Below are 19,557 nucleotides of genomic sequence, written 5' to 3' on the forward strand. Positions count from 1 at the left end.
TGTTTGGTTTATAGGTTACCAACATTCTTCAGTAGAAAGACTTTTAATCTTGACGGCTGAGCAACAGAAGATAAATCAATCGATTTTTACATTATCTAAGTGTGCATGCGGAGCTCACACCCATATTGTATTGCTATTAGATCAGATTTTTATTACAAAAGTACAAAACCCTACCTTGTAATTTTGCTGAAATTGCCCACTGTTTAGAAAGTTTTGGTGTCTTTCCCACTCTGGCCAAAGATTCACAGCCATACTTTTAACCCAGATAAAGGCAAACGGGATAAAGTCCCCCAGACATCAAATGCCCTAGATACAATTTCTGCCCCATTTTTGCCAGAGCAAGAACTCTGAATCAATCCTATTGGGAAACCGATTAATCTCCTTTTGACTGGGTCAATAACGTAATCTCATCTCTTACAGAGATGAAAGGAAAGAGCCTTGTCACGAGACTGACCTTCTGGACAAATCTCCAGGGGTGCGTGACTGTTTATCGATACAAATTGAATTTGTCGTTTTAGGACTAAAATAAGACCAACCTCCCCTATCCTAAACCCTGCTTTCGCTGGTTTAACTGTACAAAATGCAACTAAACCAGATCCTAGACCTGATGCAAGGAGAGACACATGCGGTCTCACCCACGGCATTAACAGCTATAGGGAACATGATGACAGAACAGACGCATTCAAAGAAAACAGGGCACACGTGAGTCCTAAATGAATAATGGAGAGGTCCCTATGGGAACTTATTTACTCAGTACTCCCATTTGAGCAGAGCCCAACGTAATGATCTCTCTCTCACACATACACACATGTGCACACATGCACAAACAAACATAGTATTCGGAAATCAAGTGTTCACAAATGATCTCATATTAAACCCCATGAGGAGGGGTCTGGATGATCAAGTTTTACATTCGAGAACTAGTCAGTTGACGCCTACCATCAAATATATGTATATATTTTCCAATTGAAATTAAGTTTTCTTTTTTAAGTAGTTTTTACATTAATAATCATCTCCTTTCAAGCTTTGCATGTGCAATAAATTATTGTATTTGCGGCACTCGGCATTGGTATAGAAGTGCTGTTCTACCGTGTAAAATTTAAATACGGTAGAAAGCCACGTCTATATACAACTGATGTCTGCCGCAATGTACAGCATCTGCTAAATTAAACTAATACGGGTGCATTATCAGGTAGTTGACATGTGGGAAGAGGACATGACTGCAGCCAGCGATAAGGCCAAAACCAGAAGTTTCTTGTTTTTCACTGACATGTCTCTTACGTGTTGAGGAGTATTGCTGCTTTGAGCAAAGATCAGTATGAGTAAATAACTCAAGTGCTATTAAACTCAAGTCCTTTTGGAATTGGTGACTTTTAACCTATAATGGAGGAACATTTAATGCAAAGTATCTGTAGGCCTACTTTTACACAAGTATGGTTTCTAGGTGCTCTTTGCACCTCTGCCTAAATGTGAGTCTGTGAAAACCGTCTTTTTTGTGATTAACTGTTTTCTACATTAAATCCCGCATAGAATATACGAAGAACATTCTGTAAAAGTATAATCATGACATCTTTAAAGATTGAAATCATAGTGAAACGAATGCTTGAAACCTGCGTTTGATCTCAAAGTAAGATTTTGAGACTTCTGCCTTGTTTTCAGACACAAAGCAGCAAAATAATACAAGTATTCCGTCTGACGCACTGTAGTATTGCACACTCATAGAATTTCAAAGTGCTCACCTGAAATGGGGTTTTCAATGCCTGAGACAACAGGGTATCCTGGGCCGATAGGATGTGGAAAACACCGCAATAAATTTCCGTAGATGCTGGAATGGAGTTTAAGAACAAATATATAAAAGAAAACACAAATTGCTTAAATTAAACATTTATAAGGGAATATAATGTCCAGCCAAAATAGGTCCGAGTGCAGCCTACCACAAAACCCATGCCGGCACACACCAGTTTCTGATAACAATTGATTCTTACTAAGTAGTTTCTTTAGCATTTCTAGGAACTGGCAGTACAGTACATCGGTGGGATTTCAATGCCATCCAAATGTAACAGTTGCTCACTAACACGCTGCCCACGTCCAGATGGCACTGTGATGCTCCAAGAGTGCACAGGGTGTTCGGCCCAGTTTCACGACCAGGAGCCTCGTGCATTTCCCCAAAATCCCTTATGTGTATGACACTGAGTCACTTCCCAATTTCTGATCTCAACGTCAACTTTCCACAATACTTCATATTATACTTATATTAAAACTATTCCCTGTTGAAAAAAACAGCATATGCAGTTTTTTTCATCATTGTTATCTGGACTGAATCAATTGTTTCTAAAGCCGCACGTGCGACTTACCAATGCACGTGTGATAATGAACTTGGACGGTCATTGGCTGAATGACATCAGATTTAGCTTCTATTTACGGGTTCATTTTATATAGTTTGCTCGGTTTAAATTACCTGTGGAGTAATGTTGCTTGTAGAGACGACGAAAAGAAGGGTTTACGAGCTTAACTCGGTGAAGTCGAGTCTACTAAACCTTGGAAATTCAGCGTGTCGCGTGTCTGCATTAAACTGTTTTCGCAATGACGCACTTCCGATTTCGTCCAGCAGATGGAGACATTTATCATCGTTTCAGACAAATCCCAGTAAACTGGTTGGGCTTCTGTCTCATCGGTTTCATTTTACTATTCAACCAAATGTCAAAACGCAAAAAGTCCACAAGAAAAAAAACATTTTTTAAAAGCAAATATGTCATATGTGATTTGATCTTTAGACGACACTTGAACAGCTACTTTAGACGACATAGCTACTTTAATAGCTATGTCTGTAATTAATGCACACTTAAGTCACTTGCACTATTGCATAGTTTAATTGTTATCTGTTCATAACCACCTGTACATTAATGTGCACAGTATATTTTTTCATAGTAGATGCCCACTGTATAGTATTTTCATAATATTGTATTCTGTATTTATTCACACAGTATATCCTGCACGTGCTAATTGCACTTCTTGTTAGACCTAAACTACATTTCGTTACACTGTACTTGTATATGTGTAATGACAATAAAGTTGAATCTAATCTAATCTGATCTAATCTTTGGTCTAATGTGTGCACAATGTTAGACACGCCCTGTCGACCCACTAGATGTCGCTCTCTACCTACATATTCAATTCAATTTTATTTATATAGCGCTTTTCACAATGTAAGAAAATAAGAAAAACATAGTCTTCCGGTGGTTTATTTAGCATTTTATGCATTAAGTGAAAGCTTGGCTGAAAATATGTGTCTTTATTCTAGATTTAAATTTGGAAAGTACGTCTGACCGTCGATTTGTATCGGGAAGGCGTTTTCAGAGTTTAGGTGCGAGAAAGCTCTATTCAGTGTTCGAATTGAAGGGGGGCCGGGGGGTTCCGGGACCCCCCATAAGGCATAAGGGACCTCCCATAAGATGTAAAAAATAGACTTAGGGGGGTCCCTCGGATATTGACTTTTTTATTTGAGTTAAAATTGACTCTTGTGATTAAATTCATGCTATGGATATTGTCAATTTTGGGAATTAATTATTTACAATGGCTCTTTGTCATGTCTCTTTATATTTGAAACGCCCCGCCCCCCAAAAAGCCTGTTCTTTTATGAAGGCATGTTTTTCATAAGTAGTATATAGTTATGCATATTATTCTGAAATATAGTGTGTATTTTGTGTAAATTGTACGTTACGAGACTGACCCCCACCAAAAAAAAGTCTTGTGAGGGGACCCCCCCCAAAAAAGCTTTGACACTTTATAGTCCCCTGCAGGTAAATATGGTGTGCTTGCTTGTGACATAAAAGTAATCGTGTTTCAGGTTTTTGTGTAAACAAGGTCTCATATTGTTTTAGGAACACACCTCTAAGGAAAATACCACACGACCAACGGCAATTTAGCTTAGAAGTGCACGTTTCAGTCTACACAATTTGTTTTCTCTTTGCAACACTGTGTCTTGCAACACAGGCGCTTGTCAGATCTGTCTTGCTGTCAGTTTAAGCTTTGTCAATGACATTTTAAGGGACACAGAACCTGATTTGAATGAGCCCAGAGTTTAAGAAAAAGTAACATTTCAGAAAGTACTCCTTAAATATTTCGTTTTTGCATCCTTTAGCATTATTATCAAAAACTAGGCCTGCTTTGTAAGAAATTAACTGCTTGAATAGGATAAATGACTAAAAAGAACAGGATAAACAGATTACTGAGGTATGTAGGGCAGGAACACAACATGTTATGCTGCACACACCTTTGACGTTTATCTCGTAAGACAAAGCAGGTATTTCCTATAGTTTCCCATTTTCAGTTATTAATCACATAACTTTACATTTATATTTGGGAGACATCATCCAAATCAACTTGGAGTCAATTCAAGATATGTTTTTATCAATACGTGTTTCCTGACAATCAAACCTGTAAGCAGCATGCCTTTAAACTATACCTGTTGACTATAGCTTTGATATTTAAGTTCAATGTTCATATTCAATGTCTTTGGCAGACCGATTTAAACAGAAAAAACGGGTTCATTCTTACACCCGACATCTTTCACAGTGCCAATGGCCTACTTATCTAATGGCAGTGTATTTAGTCCAGGTCAAGTTTTCTCTGAAATTACATTCTGCTTAATGAAGCTTAAACAACACAGCTGTTGTGAAACTGCATAACTAGGGTGGCACAATATTCTTATTTGTGACAAAACGATTTGAGTACAAACTAATATATAAATAAAAAGATCTTTAGTCATTACACAAATAATGAAATTATTAGCATGCCCTTATAAGTGGATTATAAATGACAAAAACAAGCAATGCAATAAATATATCGATCATTTATTACTTTTTGTACAAAAGGGGCAACTCCAGTAAACTTTGAAGAGTTTACTTTGGTTAGGAACAACACAAAAGTATCCTTTTATCTAGTCTTAAAATGAACAGACATGACGGATACATCTTGAGGCACACTTTACAATGATTTCCCATTTCAAAAAATGTGGCAGATTTGTAAACAATATTGTAGTCTTCTTTTATCACTTATTCAATCATGTGATGTAAATAATGAAATACAAGTGGATATAAACATGCAATAGACTTAATTCTGTTTATACAAGTAAACAACAACACTTAAATGCAGCGAAGCGCTTGTTCAAATATGCATTGTTAATATTAAAACTGTGTACATTCCTTTTCTTTTTCACCAAATAAATTGATGTGAGAAAATGTCCACCCCTCTGAGAACCTTCCACAAAGAATTACATCATCTTATTTTCCTGATGGTCACGTCTGTAGCGCACATGGCACAGATTACGGCTTATCAGAGTTCATACCAACACAATTCAAATGACATTGTTGTGTGAGGCACTATACGACAAAAACAATCTACAAATGCGATACTTTAAATTGGTCACTGTACTAAAGTATCTTTACTATTAAGTGGATTTAAAACCGTAATTTTAATACTTCAAATACCTGTTACTTAAAATAAAATATTTAAGAAAAATAAAAAAAACGTATTATAAAATGATGGTTATATACTTTGTGCTGCCCAAAACATGCCATGAAGTACAATAGCGCTATTACTACCCAGCTTTCAATAACACTTTGCACTCGAAATGAAGGACATCGTAATCCCCGTCATTATAGTCTTATAAACGTAAAGTGAACAAATCTTTGTTGATACAGACTTAATAATTGACCTATTATATCAAATATCCTATTATTAAGATTAATGAAAACGACTAACATTATATATAATACACTTTAAGAACCCGCACTACAGACTTTTGAATAAGTTGCATAGGAATGCAAAATGTTATGGGACACATTAAGACAACAGCCACTGGTTATGACTGCAGTTTGTGAAGATTGAAGGCAAAGTTGTATTCCTCTGAAACATAATACAACATTGTACAGGTAAAATATAGCCTGTAAACTCCTCCCCCCCAGCCATTTTGTACATGAATACATACAGAAGCAGCCAACATTAAAAATATTTTTCTCTCTATATGTGGCACAATTGCACTTGTTGCACGTTTTCAGACGTGACTTACTCACATAATCCTCTCTAGGAAAGTAAACAAGCAACGTTCAGATTACGATTGCCCTTTTAAACTATGTAAAATGCGTGTAACAATGGCACACGTGCCACTGATTCTCTTGAAAACCAGCAGCTGTGACGCTTGTCCTGCAGTAGATGTGTAATGAAGAGTGAGGTTTCAGGAAGTGCTGCTTCTCTTTCTGGTTGTGGGTCTCCTCAGCATCACTTCCTCCTCTTGATCGCTCTCACACTCTCTCTCCAACATGGCCACCGCACAGCCTACGTAACCCATTTTGGGTTTGTCCTGTGATCATCGACAAAGATATTGAGAGGCTTGTGGGACACAGAATCTCTAGCTGCTGGTGCAACTAGAGCAATATACAACTATCTTCAATGGAAACCTTTAAGGTGGAAGGGTGGAGAACTGTAATTAAAAGTCCTTTTACCTGTGGTTTGGGAGGGTTTTTTTTCATCATGCGTGTCAAGTGATTGCAAAGGGCTACGATTCTGAAAGAAAACTAGAGATGCAAGAGTTTCAAGTTAACTGAAGTAGATGACAGAAGTAGGTGCTTAAAAAAAGCATATACACATTTATATATACATATAAACATTATACAGACGGTTTCATCGGACACATGCTTGACCTAAAGTTAACTTCCGCTCTGTGTTTGTTGATCGGTCTGGCTAGTGGCTGATAATAAAGCTATTTATATTTTATAGAATATATATTCAAATTGATTCATATTATAATTTATTGTATAATAAATGTATTAAATAAACAATCTGTTGAATGGGTTGTGTAACTTTATTGCATTTTAGTTTTGCATTTAAGTAACAGCTCTTCTACTGGTTACCCAAAATAAAGCTGTAAATTCTTGCTAGCTAATGTAATTTACTTGTTATTTCTTTTGCTTGTTTTCAAATATAATCTACACGGACTCTATTCTTTGCGAATGTGTACCGGAAGTTAAGTATGGGCCACAAAAGCATGCGCAGTAACGTTTGTTTATGTTGTTGCTTTAAAACCATTTATGCATATCATATATAGAAAGCAAATAAATGGTACAAATTTGTAGCCATTTTAGCAATAACTATGTACATTTTCTCAAATTGGTATCTATGAATTAAAATAAATTTAATAAAATAAATGCCCCTGTTTTATATACTTAAAAAAAGGCTAACTGAGATTTACAACCCAATGGTTGGGTCTGTCGATTTTACCCAACCATTGGTAAGTTGGCAAGTTTACCCAACCATTGGTGGTTGAGTATATTTTGCTATATAATGAAATGACATTTATTCATATTTATAGATACAGTAAACTCTTACCTGCCACCTTCTCCGGGCGTACTGTTTCCTGAAGTTCTCAATGTTGACCACAGATTGTCGTCGCACCAAGGCTTGTCTTGGATTTGAAGGCTAATGGAAAAATAACCAAAACCAGTTTGATTAAAACCCTGGCAATGACTAATTGTGAAATAACCAGTGAGATGAAAGTGAGGAAAGAGATTAACATTCAACCATCTGCCATGATACCAGTGCCTTGAGGATGATTGGTAGCAGTGGTGTAGTCCTAACAAAAAAAGTGGTGTACTATACTATACAACGATAACCCCGACCACACATGGCCAAAAGACAGGGGTCAGTGTGTTTGTTTGAGTTGTTTTTCTAGTAATATATGACAACTATTTCAGTTAAATATTTATGCATTCTTCGCTTATGCTTTGAATATGAAGTTATAGAATTGGAAAAAATAAGGTTGGGAAAAACAGGTCTATGCCAGTACTGTCGACCACAATACAATATCTTTTTTTCACAGCATCATATCTTTGTAACGCATCACATATACAAGAATATGTAAAAGCATATGCAAGATTTTACAGAATAGAGATGTCACTTTGTCATCACTGCGATCTCTGTGTCAATACTTGTTAATAGTTTAAGGGGAAGATATTAATGCATGAAGTTAAGGTTGTGGATAAAAACAGACTACATTATTTTAAATGTAGAATAAACGTAACAAGTAGGTTCACAATTACTTTAATGGAAACGAGGATTCATTGAAAATGTAAGGATTCTGACTTTAAACAGATGGGTGATGTAAGTGATTTGTTTCATTTAAAGAAAGCTAGTATTAAAAGTTGTGACAGATACCAAAGAATTGCGACGCACTGCAATATCGTAAAGAGATAAAGCAGCGCAAGAGAACTTGTGAATTCAATGTCAATGCCAGATAAGAGGAGCCACTGCCGGTGAGCGCCCTTTAAACCAGCTTCGACTAAAAGTCAGCAGTTTTATCAATATTAGCTGACGGCTTCAGCGGGACTCTTTCAGTCATTGACGGGATGAGCTTCTCGCAGGCAAGTTGCCAACACTGAAGATGATGCGCTTGGCGTGGTTGTCGGTGGTGGGGCCGCAATAAATTTTCTTAAAAAATGCACCAATTGTATGACTGAATTATGAACGCGATACGGTTAAAGGGAAAGCAACCACATAAGCAGCTTGGAGACGTTAAGCAGGAGAACAAGTGGGTATAAGCTAATATAGATCTTTAGAAGTCGTTATACGCAAACAGCAATGTGGTAAAGTAAGAATACGGCGTATGGGTGCGTATGCCCCCGACAACACCACTGATTGGTAGTACGTTGCTTTGTGGTTGCTGAGGTGTTCAGAGTTGTTGTTAATGTGTCACTAGTGCGTTCTGGGTGGTTTGAAAGCAAAAGAGCCGACAACTGTATGTTTCATGTATTTAGAGTGATGGGATTGTTCTTATCCCTTAACCTCAACCATGATTCCCAACAAATACATCAGCACCTCTTGACTTTATCTCCATCAATCCCACAATGCACCACAGCCAGCTGCACACTAATGATAAGCGTGAGGTATATAATCATTGCAGTGCTTTATCAAAGTGTAGACAGACATAGCATCACTGTTTACGTCAAGTATGTTGGCCGAGAGATGATGAGGCAACAAAGTGCTGGATGCTCACTAATGAAATATATATATATTTTTTATCACAAATACGATTTTCTGAAAGTGTCAGCAGAAAAAAATCCTAAAATGACATTTTAAATAAAAGTGAATACTTTTACTTTCCTTTTTTTAAGTTTATTTAAGCTTTTGTTTTATTTAAAAAAGCAACAAAGATCTCTTTAAGGCACACATTTTAACGAATAAATTATATTTTAAATATTGCTGTCAATCGATAAAAAATGTATTTGATTAATCACACATTATTTCTGTGATTAATCACGATGAATCACATGTTACATTAATGTTTTTAAATATACTTTTGCTTTCTAATAACTTCACATTTAATCTCTAAATTAATGTAGAAACATCAGATTTCTTTAAAAAACATAATTATATGAATGAAAGTCAACATTCTGATATTCGCAATGCAATCGATGTCTCCATTAAATTGATTATTTGTTCTTTATTTTAACATTATTCGTACCCGCTCAACATTAAAGTACAGTATAAATGAACGCTATCATATCAAACAGGAAATATACAGAAATTGAATTAACTTCTCAAACACTTTACAATCTTTAATGCTAAATTAAATAAAAAATTAAAGCTACAAACACACTGAATTCCTCTTTTTTTATTTTTATTAACATTAGTGACAGGAGTCACAGCAGCAGGTTAAAGAATGTGGCCCCATTAAGAGCTGCCGCTACGCAGATCTGATGCCCTTTTCTATTTTCACAACTCTTGTGTTCATTTATGATTTTATTTAAAAAGTTGAAATCTGTGCTTAAGAAATTGCTAAACAAAACAAGCTTTCAAAATGTTTTACACAGTGTTGAAGTGATTATTATAAATGATTTATCTGTGCACGCCACTGTTTTTTCAAAATGTATTTGCAGTAGTTATCTTAAACATTGAGCTCCTCTCGCCCTCTCAAAATCAATTAACCACATGACGTGAGCAACAAAAAAGAGGTAGGACTATACTGACTGTCCAATGGCCAGGGATTTTTAGCCCTCCCCTCCAGGCTAACATACAACAAACCAATCAAAAAGGTAAATGCAAAATAAAACCCAACCTACATTTTTTCAAATTTCAGAAGCCGTTTCACTCAGATATACATCCCGATACAGAAAAGAAGTCAATCGCAACTTCCGTTTCATGGTGACTTTAATTATGGTGCGGCTCTGTCTGACAGAGATTCACTGACGCAGCCTTTAGCTCGTGACTGTATACTCCAGACTGGACGGATGTCGCATTGTGTTGAGCCACAGCCCACAGCTAGAAGCTGTCTATCTACACTGAACACGTCAAAGCAACCGTTTCAAACCTCGCTTAAATGGTTTAAAGGCCTCTACATTATATAATCATGCTCTTTTTCATGTAATGCAACACAAAGGATGAAAAAATAAACGGATGCTGCTTTAATTAAATTAAATATTTTGACATGTTACTCTGAAAATAATGAATCACATGCATTAACAGATTGTATCTGGTACCTGGCAGATATTTGGATGTGTGTAGCCTACTTTGAATTTGTTTTAAAATAAAACAATACATATAAAGAAAGAAAAAATTAAATAAACATAACATGCTAGAAATAACAAAGGAATGAAATCATAAAAGAGACAATATGTTTTGAACTGGTCAGTTCTTCTATTAAAAAAAGGAAAACTTTTTAATATAATAGTTATCTATAGATATCTTAAATTTATAAAAAAACTAAGTACAACATAAAAGTCATATATTAATAATATAATCATTTTAATATTAAAATTTTTGATTAGTACAAAAGTCTAAACATCCTAAAAAGAAGAAAACTGGGCAAGTCAACAAAACCTGTTTTCAGATGATAAACTGTGAATATTATTTTTTCTTACCCTACCTTTTTTCTTTCCTTCTTTTTGTTTTAATTGTTGTTTTAAGCATAAACCTCATTGAATTTGGTTAATTTATGTTTATAAACTATAAACTAAGAATCTTTTTGAATCTTAGAACAATTTTAAATAAATTAATCTTTTAAGTGTGTTTAGTTTTTACTGAAAAGAAATAAAAACTGATCAAAAAATCTACTTCTATGGTCTACTAAAATGTTTATCTTTGAGCTGCAGCCAAGCAAAACCAAACTCTAAAATGAAATGCCTTTCTCCTAAAATGCAGGGTGCATGAACCATTTGACTCATTCTCCACTCCCTAGTTGCACTCGACTAACCAGCATACTTTGCTCTTACTACCAGTGTGCTGTATTGCAACTTCAGTCCCATCTCCATTAGTCAGACTTTAAAAAGTCTTGATGTGCTTAAGGACTCAGAAACTCCTTTAGAGCCTCAATCACCTAATTGTTCAGTGTTGAGACTGAACCCAACCTCATTCCCAGCGTCTCCATTCAATGACTCAATAACCTCCTGCATCCAATGAAGTTCTGCATTCAGCTGCTGTCTGAGAGAACTCAGATGTTCTTCTCTCGTCAGGTAGCGTCTGCTAATGCTGGTCAAACCGGCGTCAGTCATCTTTAGATCATCCCTGAGGCTTCTTCTCAAGGCCTCCGCCTTACGAAACTCATAGCGCACCTGTGACAGTTCCTTCCGTATGCTCTCGCTTTCTTCTTTGTACCGGGCTTCTTTCTCACTGTAGATGGACAAAAGAGCCTCCACGTCCCCCTGAAGACATTCACGCTTCTGGGCCACGTCCTCGAGACCTATCTCCACTAGAGAAATGTCCTGCACCACGCTGGCGAAGCGCTCAAAGTTGATGTAGGTGTTGTTGGGTGGCATGCTGGAGTGGGACTGAATGGTGTACTCTCTCAACCGCTTGGTCTTCAGCTGTCCTGATTCCTCCTGCGCCTCTAGAGCGGCAGCGATATCCTCTGCATATTCTCGGGACTTTGCAGGGAGAGATTGGGAGGAAGAATAAGTAAGACGCTTTTGCATTGAAGTACTCAACTCATGCGCATAAGGCCCAGGCAGGGAGGAGGAAGTGGTGTTAATGTAGATCTCAGGTCAGATGGCACAGCACAATTCACCTTTCTTATTCTTTTCAGTCCATTCCTCGATTAGAAGTTACTGTATACTCCAAACATGCAACTGCATTCATGATGAGGACTTGCATGCATACATACATCTAGTAGTTCACGATAAAGATTCATGTCCAAACACCACAAACAAAATGTCTATAAGTTGTATTTTGTGTCCAAATATCGGCAAGTACTAAATGCTTGTTAAAATCTGACTATAGTGTGTAAATGAGCGGTTCTCAATATTATGACTGATCACTCAAAATGAGACAAAATGAGCAATGAAATACATTTTAAAATGACGAAAAAACAAGATGTTTCTGATTATTTGGCCATTTTTATATTCAATAAACTAATTGCCGTTTAATATCAAGCTCTGAAATATGTTATTGGGTAGAAGTTTGGAGATTTTGTGTGCCTTTGAATATTGTTGAATACAGTGTGGGGCCTTGGAGTCAAAATAATAACTGGTAATTCATACCTATTCAGTATTTTTTGGATATATAACAAAATGATTTAAATCTTATTTTATTTAAGCTTAGTTAATTTACTTACCCTCAATTTATGGCACAAATATTTAAAGGAGAAACAGCAAAAAATGTCCTTTGTAATATGAAATATTGAAAGAAAATGACTTGATACTAATAGTGTATCTACTACCAGAGTTCAGTTCACCCTGTCCACAACAACAGAGTAAAGTTCAATGTGGTTGTGCTTTATAACGCTAGTTAGAAGCATTCGTATCAAATGAAACAAACAAGTCTAGTTTTTACCTTTATCCACGGGTGATTGAGAGCGTCATTTATCTTCAGTCTCTTTCTGGAGGACAGAACAAACAAAAGCAAACTAATATAAACGCAAGACAACACCATAAAAAAGTTGAAAGACAGAGAAAATGGGACTTCACACATACGGTAAGACGAGCAAGTCTACTCTCGCTCTTAAGACTTTTGACAGATGTCACTACAGCTCAAAACAGACTTGCTGTATGTTAAACATATTAAGTTAACGGAAGTAAAAATTACCTGTTTAATATGCTAAAGAAAATGTTTGACATTCTTTGGATGCCAAATTGTACTAACTATTTGTTTTCCTACAAAAAAGAAACACATTTGTGTTACGGATGAATTAACACTGAAACACCCTTAAAGTCGGATGGTTCACGACCCAAAATGAGTCATAGAGGAGAAACAAATATATTACATTTAAGTATAGTTATTAACTTTTAGTCATGTGTCCAATGAAACTCTTCTGAATTTCGCCAAAACTTCAATTTGGAAAATCGGCAGATGTCAGCAACGACAGCTCATTTGACATGCTATCATCAATGGCTAACATACATTATGGTCACATTAACAAATTGAAAAGTTTAAAGAAACAGTTCAGATTTTAAAAGTTGTTTCAAATCTGTCTCCATTTCTTTGTTCTGTTAAACACATAAGAAGATATTTCAAAGAATGTGGGAAACCAAACATTTCTGGAGCACCCTTGACTACCACAGTCATTTATTTTCCTACTTTATTAGTCAAACATCCCCGGAACTGTTTGGCTACGAACATTCTTCCAAATATCTTTCTCTGTGTTCATCAGAACGAAGAAATTTATAAAGATTTGAAACAATGTGAGGTTGATCAAATGATGACGTGGCTTTCCTGTGGCTCAGTGGTAAGAGCATGGCACTAGCAACGCCAAGGTCATGGGTTTAATCCCAGGGATTACACATACTTATAAATGAAAGTATAACATAATGCAATGTAAGTCGCTTATGATAAAAGCGTCTCCCAAATGCATAAAATATAAAAATGTAATTGACAGAATTTTAATTTTTAGGTGAACTATTCCTCAAATGAATGAAGTATATTGGTGCTGTGATGAGTTAATATCTTAACCTCTGATTTAGAAGTTGTGTTTTATGCTGTCTAAATGTTGATTGGACATCTCACCTCTTATCCTTGACCAGCAGTTGCCTGATAAAACTTTTGGCCAACTCGCTTGTGTTTCCAAAAAAGTCCTCGTCAAATTCATAGTTCACTGCAGAAATGCTTGCGAGAGTTTCCTGCTTGGAGTCGCCGAGGAATGGCGATGCCCCACTTAATCTGAAAAACAAAGGCGAATATTTGACGCACGTACAAGCGTGCTGAACATTCCTGTCAATGAACATAGCTGAAACTGATCCCACACTGGAACTCAAAACACGTGTGCGGGAGCTCATACATCAGACAGCTGTTAAGTGTCCTCATTATTATCACCACACCAAGAGGCGTAACATTAATGATTCATTGTTTAGTGATTTAATCAGTAATGTTTAGATCCAAAGTATCTTTGACTACTATTATATACTGTATTTATATATTTTTTAAATAAGTGGTGCTTTCTAAGTTCATTCAAGTTGAAAAACAAATTCCCAAGCGTGAGACTCCACAGTCCTCCATGTGCACTTACAGGATGTATGTGATGACTCCGATGCTCCTAAAGGAAGTGCAGTGGAGAAAGAGAGCACATGGTTAAGCCCCAGTCAAGCCCTGACGCTGACCGAACAGTATGTGAAGTACAAAGTGTGATGTGATTAAAAGTTCTCACCACATGTCGGCCTCTAATCCCAGCGGCTCGTAGTTGACGATCTCCGGAGCTGAGAATAAACGTGATCAGAAGCATCACTATACAGCTATTTGATTCCAAACAAAAACGTCAGATGTCCAAAGATGGTTGAAATTTTCAGCTGCATCTGACACGTCGGCATCTTTCCGGTGTATGAATCACCCGTTTGCCTTTTGACTCACCGACAAATTCTGGGGTTCCGAAAATGTCCTTGAAATCCACTCCGTCCTTAATCCTATGCGCCAAACCGAAGTCGATAAGCTTGATTCTGGGCTTTTGGATATTGTTGTCAAGCAGCATGATATTCTCAGGCTGTAAAAAACAAAACGTACCATTAAAAAGCCTCCTTGGCGCAAGTCGCAAAAGCAAACATTGAGAGTACGACTAAAGCTTGAAGAAAAACACTGGAAATCGGATGAAAATGAAATACAAGTGCCCGCTATGTTAACGTAACAATCACGTTGGCCATGTTTGGGTGTGTGTCGGGCCAATCGGCATTAACCTCAGCTGTTTGCATGCTGATGAATTGTCTGAATGTAATTCTGAGGAACTTGCGTGGGCCTTCACACCGGTTATGTTCCCCTTCTCATGTCTGTATATAGACAAGAGGTGATATGAGCCATCCAGCTGAATTCAAGTGTGGAGGAGGGGGCGTGCTATATTCCCTTAGGAACCGTGCCATTTCCAGGATGTATAAGTATATGAATATTTGTCTACTGTACTTGAAAGGAAATGCTCAAAAACTTAAAAATTATAAAATGTTAAAGCAACAATACATGGTCTTTAGGTGGATCTATTGACAGAAATACAAATACAACACTAGTGGCTGCTGTAAATCAAAAACTGCTCCTTTAAAATAATAGAAATGAAATACAGAATAATAAGAGTGGTCTGTTGTCTAGCTAGGGGACAACCGCATGGTCTTCACGGTGAACCTGAACCATTATGCTCCTTTATTCTACTTATTTCTAAACCTGTACATGACTGAAACACAAAAGAAGATATTTTGAGAAATGTTTTGTGTCTGTGCATTACAAGGTAATGGGGTCCAAAGTTGTTCGGTTACCAACATACTTTAAAATATACAGTTTTTTTGTGTTCTGCAGAAGTAAGAAAGTTATACAGGTTTGGAATGATTAAATGTAACATATCCCTTAAAGGTAACCGGGTACTTCCTAAATCACTAAAGTTAGCTAAATTAGCTTTTCCTATAAACATCATTTGAGTAGGTATGGTATCTTTTGCAGACAAGCATTCAGCATGTGTTGACTGCTGTGACAGAGGGAGATACGCCAGGCTAACATCTTAAGAGTGTTGCTGCTTGTCCTTGTTGAGTTAAAGGGTTGTGCCGAGACGCAAGCACTTAGAAAAACAGGATGGAGATTATCGCCGAGAACAGCGTGGGTGACATGTCTCATCATGTGCCGATGATAACCTCGCCGTGTTAGAATGTCTGGACTGGGGCCAGCTGGGACGACACACGTGAATGGGGGCCAAACTCATGTATCCTGCCGGCCGATGATGGAGCAATGTTTACCACAACGTTCAGCAAGACCATAAATGAACAGATTTAAAGCTTTAAGCTGAAACAACGACAGGAATTTCAGGGTCGACTATGCATTTCTTTGAATTAGTACAATGGTAGGTCTTCCGAACAGAAAATGGTTATTTTGTTATGCAAAGTTACAGGAGTTGCCACGCAACAGACCGAATTGTTCTTTCACCGCCGCTGTAGAAAAGCTAAAGTGTTGCCGTGGCAACCATTGTAGCTGTGTCTCGCCTCCACAACTAAGCCATTTATAGCGATCTATAGAACTGTGTGTTGTATACTGTATGTACTCTAAACATTCCTGAGAGGTAGAGAGAGAGAGAGGGAGAGAGAGAGAGGGAGAGAGAGCTTGACAAGACTTGTTTAATACCTTCAGGTCAAAATGTGCAGTTTTCTTGGAGTGCAGGTACTGAACTCCGTCAAGGATCTGTTTGATGAATTCTGTAGCTTCCTCTTCACTTAGTGATTCCTTCTGGGCCAGGAAATCAAAGAGCTCGCCTCCAGATACTCTGAGAAAAAGGTTTCGTGTGTTAGAAGTGGGTTTCCTGTCTACTACACAAATACGGAAACGTACACACAAACCATTGCCGACATATAAAAACGATATACAGTATACAGACGGGGGGAAAATGATAGACAATTCCAAATTTACATTTAATCAGCGTTTCTAGATGTATTGTGTACATTCCAGTCCAGTGTTTGTTCAACAATATCAAACCTCAGCAGTGACAAAGTCATCCAACAGCAATGTGAAAGACTGACAGCATGACAACACACGTGAAAACCTCTTTTCTATATATACCACCTCCCTGGGTTAAATAATAAAGGCACATGGGTTCTCAGACCACTTTTCAACAAGATGACCCCACCATCCCGTGTCTCTGCCTGCCTTCTGGACATCTTTTCTTGGATGAAAGAGCATCACCTACAACTCAAACTCTCCAAGACTCTCCTGGTTCTGGCCATCAATTGAACGCCACCTTACCATTCAGCTGAGATCCTCGACTATAACACTGACCAAGTCTGTGAGGAACGTGGTGATGATGCTTGACGATCAGCTGATATTCACTTGAATTTGCAGGTATGTGCTCTACAGCTGCGAGTCCAAGCTTGGACTGCTGCAATTCTCTACTGGCCGGCCACGCAACCAATGCAGTCAAGCCCTTGCAAATGATCCAGAATGCTGCTGCAATTCTAGTGTTCAAACAGCCTAAAAGAATCCATGTAACACCCTTTCTGATTTCACTTCACTGGCTGCCAGTTTTCGCCCGCATCAAGTTTAAATCTCTGACACTGGCCTTCAGGACGAAAATGGCAAATTCGCCCCTTTACCTTAACTTACTGCTCCAGGTTTACATCCCCTCCTGTCATCTTTTGTCTGAAAATGAGCGACGCCTGGTTGTGCACAGCGACGCACAATATCGCTTGCAAAACACTTTACTCATTCGGTTCCCCTGTGGTACAATGAACTCCCAGCCTCTACCCGAATTGTAGCATCCTTCACAACTTTCAAAAAACAGCTTAAAACATACCTGCTCCGCATTTACTTGACTAACCAATGTCTATGTCTTGTGTCTAAAAACTATAATAAAAATCTTGTTCATTCTCTCCCTTGCTTACTCCAGCTTTAATCCTTGTAAACTAACGGTACTGTTTGTGTCTAGTGCGTTGACAAAATGTTTATATGCTATCCTACTTGTAAGTCCCTTTGGATAAAAGCGTCTGCCAAATAAATAAATGTAAATGTGTTAAAAATTCAGGTTATCGCATTATTATTATTTTCGGACTCTTCCTAAATTCATGTAAAAATATTACCGTTAAATTGCTTAAAAGTGAACATAAACTTGTTTTCCTTGCAGAATTTGAAGTCTGAAAAAATACTGAGCATTTTTTCTGTTATTTTCATCTGTTTCTCTAGTTTTCATGACCTGCAAATAAAATCTATATTTGTTTCTAAAATTCTGTAAAATATTTTTATTAAATATTTGGTAAATTATTGTTAGTAGTTCACAGAATGAAACAAAAATGATCAGAATTATGAGTCACCCCTTGTTTTTGTCACTGGGTTTAGGAAATATCTATCTAACCCATAAAGAGAGAGAGAGAGAGATAGAGAGAGAGAGGGGGAGGAGCTGGACGTTAGTTAAGTATTTATCGTGCTCTTATTACATTTCATGAAACATTTGAATGGCAAGTATGATATTATAGTTTATATTGTTGTGTATTCCCATGCATACCATTGATTATAACCAAACTACAATCACTCATGAAGATCTAACCCGGCCTTCTCAAAATGAGACAAGTTAACTTCCTCCCATAAAGTTAACCACAGCAGTGCTTTAAAAAGCTGAGTAGAACACTTCTTTATCGCAACCATCAACATGTTATCAGAAGTTACAGAAAACGCTTTTCACAACACACATACTAGTACACAAGACCATCGGTTCAGCTCAACTTGAAGTGTTTTTAATGAATGACCACAGACAGTCAATGCCATTGAAGACTTTTTAATTGGATATGGGCCACAATGAGTCCTAATTGAGCTTCTACGCTCCCATGAACACATTTCAGGCAGTGAAAACCTGAGCTGGGCCTCTTCAACACTCATTCAGAGACAGACAAACATTCACAAGGTCCATCATGAACAAATACATGCACAAGGATACAGCACAAAGCACGACTGATCGTTTCCTTCAAGAATTACGTAATAGAACAATCAACAAGCAGTCATGGAAATGGTGCGGTAATGAATCTGATATCTCTTACTCACAATTTTTTAGGACAGTGCACAACACACTTTTTGGAAGGCTGTGCATATATGCCCCCTGTTGACTTTTGAGTAGGCTCACGTACAGTAGTACGCAAGTATGCAAGTATGAGGACATGCCATACTATGACATGCTGTTTGTGTGTGTTAATAGAAAAAGTCATAATGCATATTATTATTTTCCCGTAGCCCAGTGGTTGGAGTATGGCGCTAGCAATGCCAAGGTGATGGGTTCGATCCCAGGGATCGCACAGACTCATAAAAAAAAATGGTATAATGCAATATAAGTTGCTTTGGGTTAAAGCGTCTGCCAAATGCTTAAATGTATATTTAATAAATCCACTTGAAACGGTAATGTGTTATGATTTGGGTCAAACCAATCCCTATCTCCATAATATTGAGCATTTTTCAAGCAATGAATCGGGACTTTATGGGACACATCCTTTTGAATTCTCATAGATGTGAACTAATGGTCTAAACGGAAATAAGTTAAATAGAAACTGTTGGACTAATGCCGCGGTCAGGCTTGACTTTGAGCATGCGAAATTCGTTCGGACGGTGGTATGAAAATGGGCGGGAGCGAATCCTCCATTTATT

General features: G+C 37.3%; 2 protein-coding genes across 3 annotated transcripts in view; both read right to left on the bottom strand.

Moving 5' to 3' along the window:
- Positions 1-4,832: 4,832 nt before the first annotated feature.
- Positions 4,833-19,557, bottom strand: part of dapk2b (death-associated protein kinase 2b) — a 28,262-nt gene continuing 13,537 nt past the window's right edge. For both annotated transcript variants that reach the window (XM_056740021.1, XM_056740022.1), the window contains 9 exons: positions 16,564-16,702; positions 14,827-14,956; positions 14,627-14,675; positions 14,489-14,515; positions 13,990-14,142; positions 12,820-12,865; positions 7,387-7,476; positions 6,504-6,575; positions 4,833-6,361 (listed from right to left, as the gene is read on the bottom strand). In XM_056740021.1, the coding sequence (XP_056595999.1) occupies positions 6,236-6,361; positions 6,504-6,575; positions 7,387-7,476; positions 12,820-12,865; positions 13,990-14,142; positions 14,489-14,515; positions 14,627-14,675; positions 14,827-14,956; positions 16,564-16,702 (832 nt within the window). In that variant the 3' untranslated portion in view covers positions 4,833-6,235. The remainder of the gene's footprint in view (positions 6,362-6,503; positions 6,576-7,386; positions 7,477-12,819; positions 12,866-13,989; positions 14,143-14,488; positions 14,516-14,626; positions 14,676-14,826; positions 14,957-16,563; positions 16,703-19,557) is intronic.
- Positions 7,484-12,812, bottom strand: LOC130414223 (death-associated protein kinase 3-like). Its single transcript, XM_056740023.1, has one exon. It carries the CDS (start codon positions 11,961-11,963, stop codon positions 11,361-11,363), a length of 603 nt encoding a protein of 200 aa, XP_056596001.1. The 5' UTR covers positions 11,964-12,812; the 3' UTR covers positions 7,484-11,360.

The sequence above is a fragment of the Triplophysa dalaica genome, chromosome 24, assembly GCF_015846415.1.
Source record: "Triplophysa dalaica isolate WHDGS20190420 chromosome 24, ASM1584641v1, whole genome shotgun sequence".
NCBI classification, from domain to species: domain Eukaryota; kingdom Metazoa; phylum Chordata; class Actinopteri; order Cypriniformes; family Nemacheilidae; genus Triplophysa; species Triplophysa dalaica.

Bases quoted from the DNA above. Each gene is read 5' to 3' on its own strand.
- LOC130414223 (XM_056740023.1), bottom strand. From the start codon at position 11,963: ATGCAAAAGCGTCTTACTTATTCTTCCTCCCAATCTCTCCCTGCAAAG.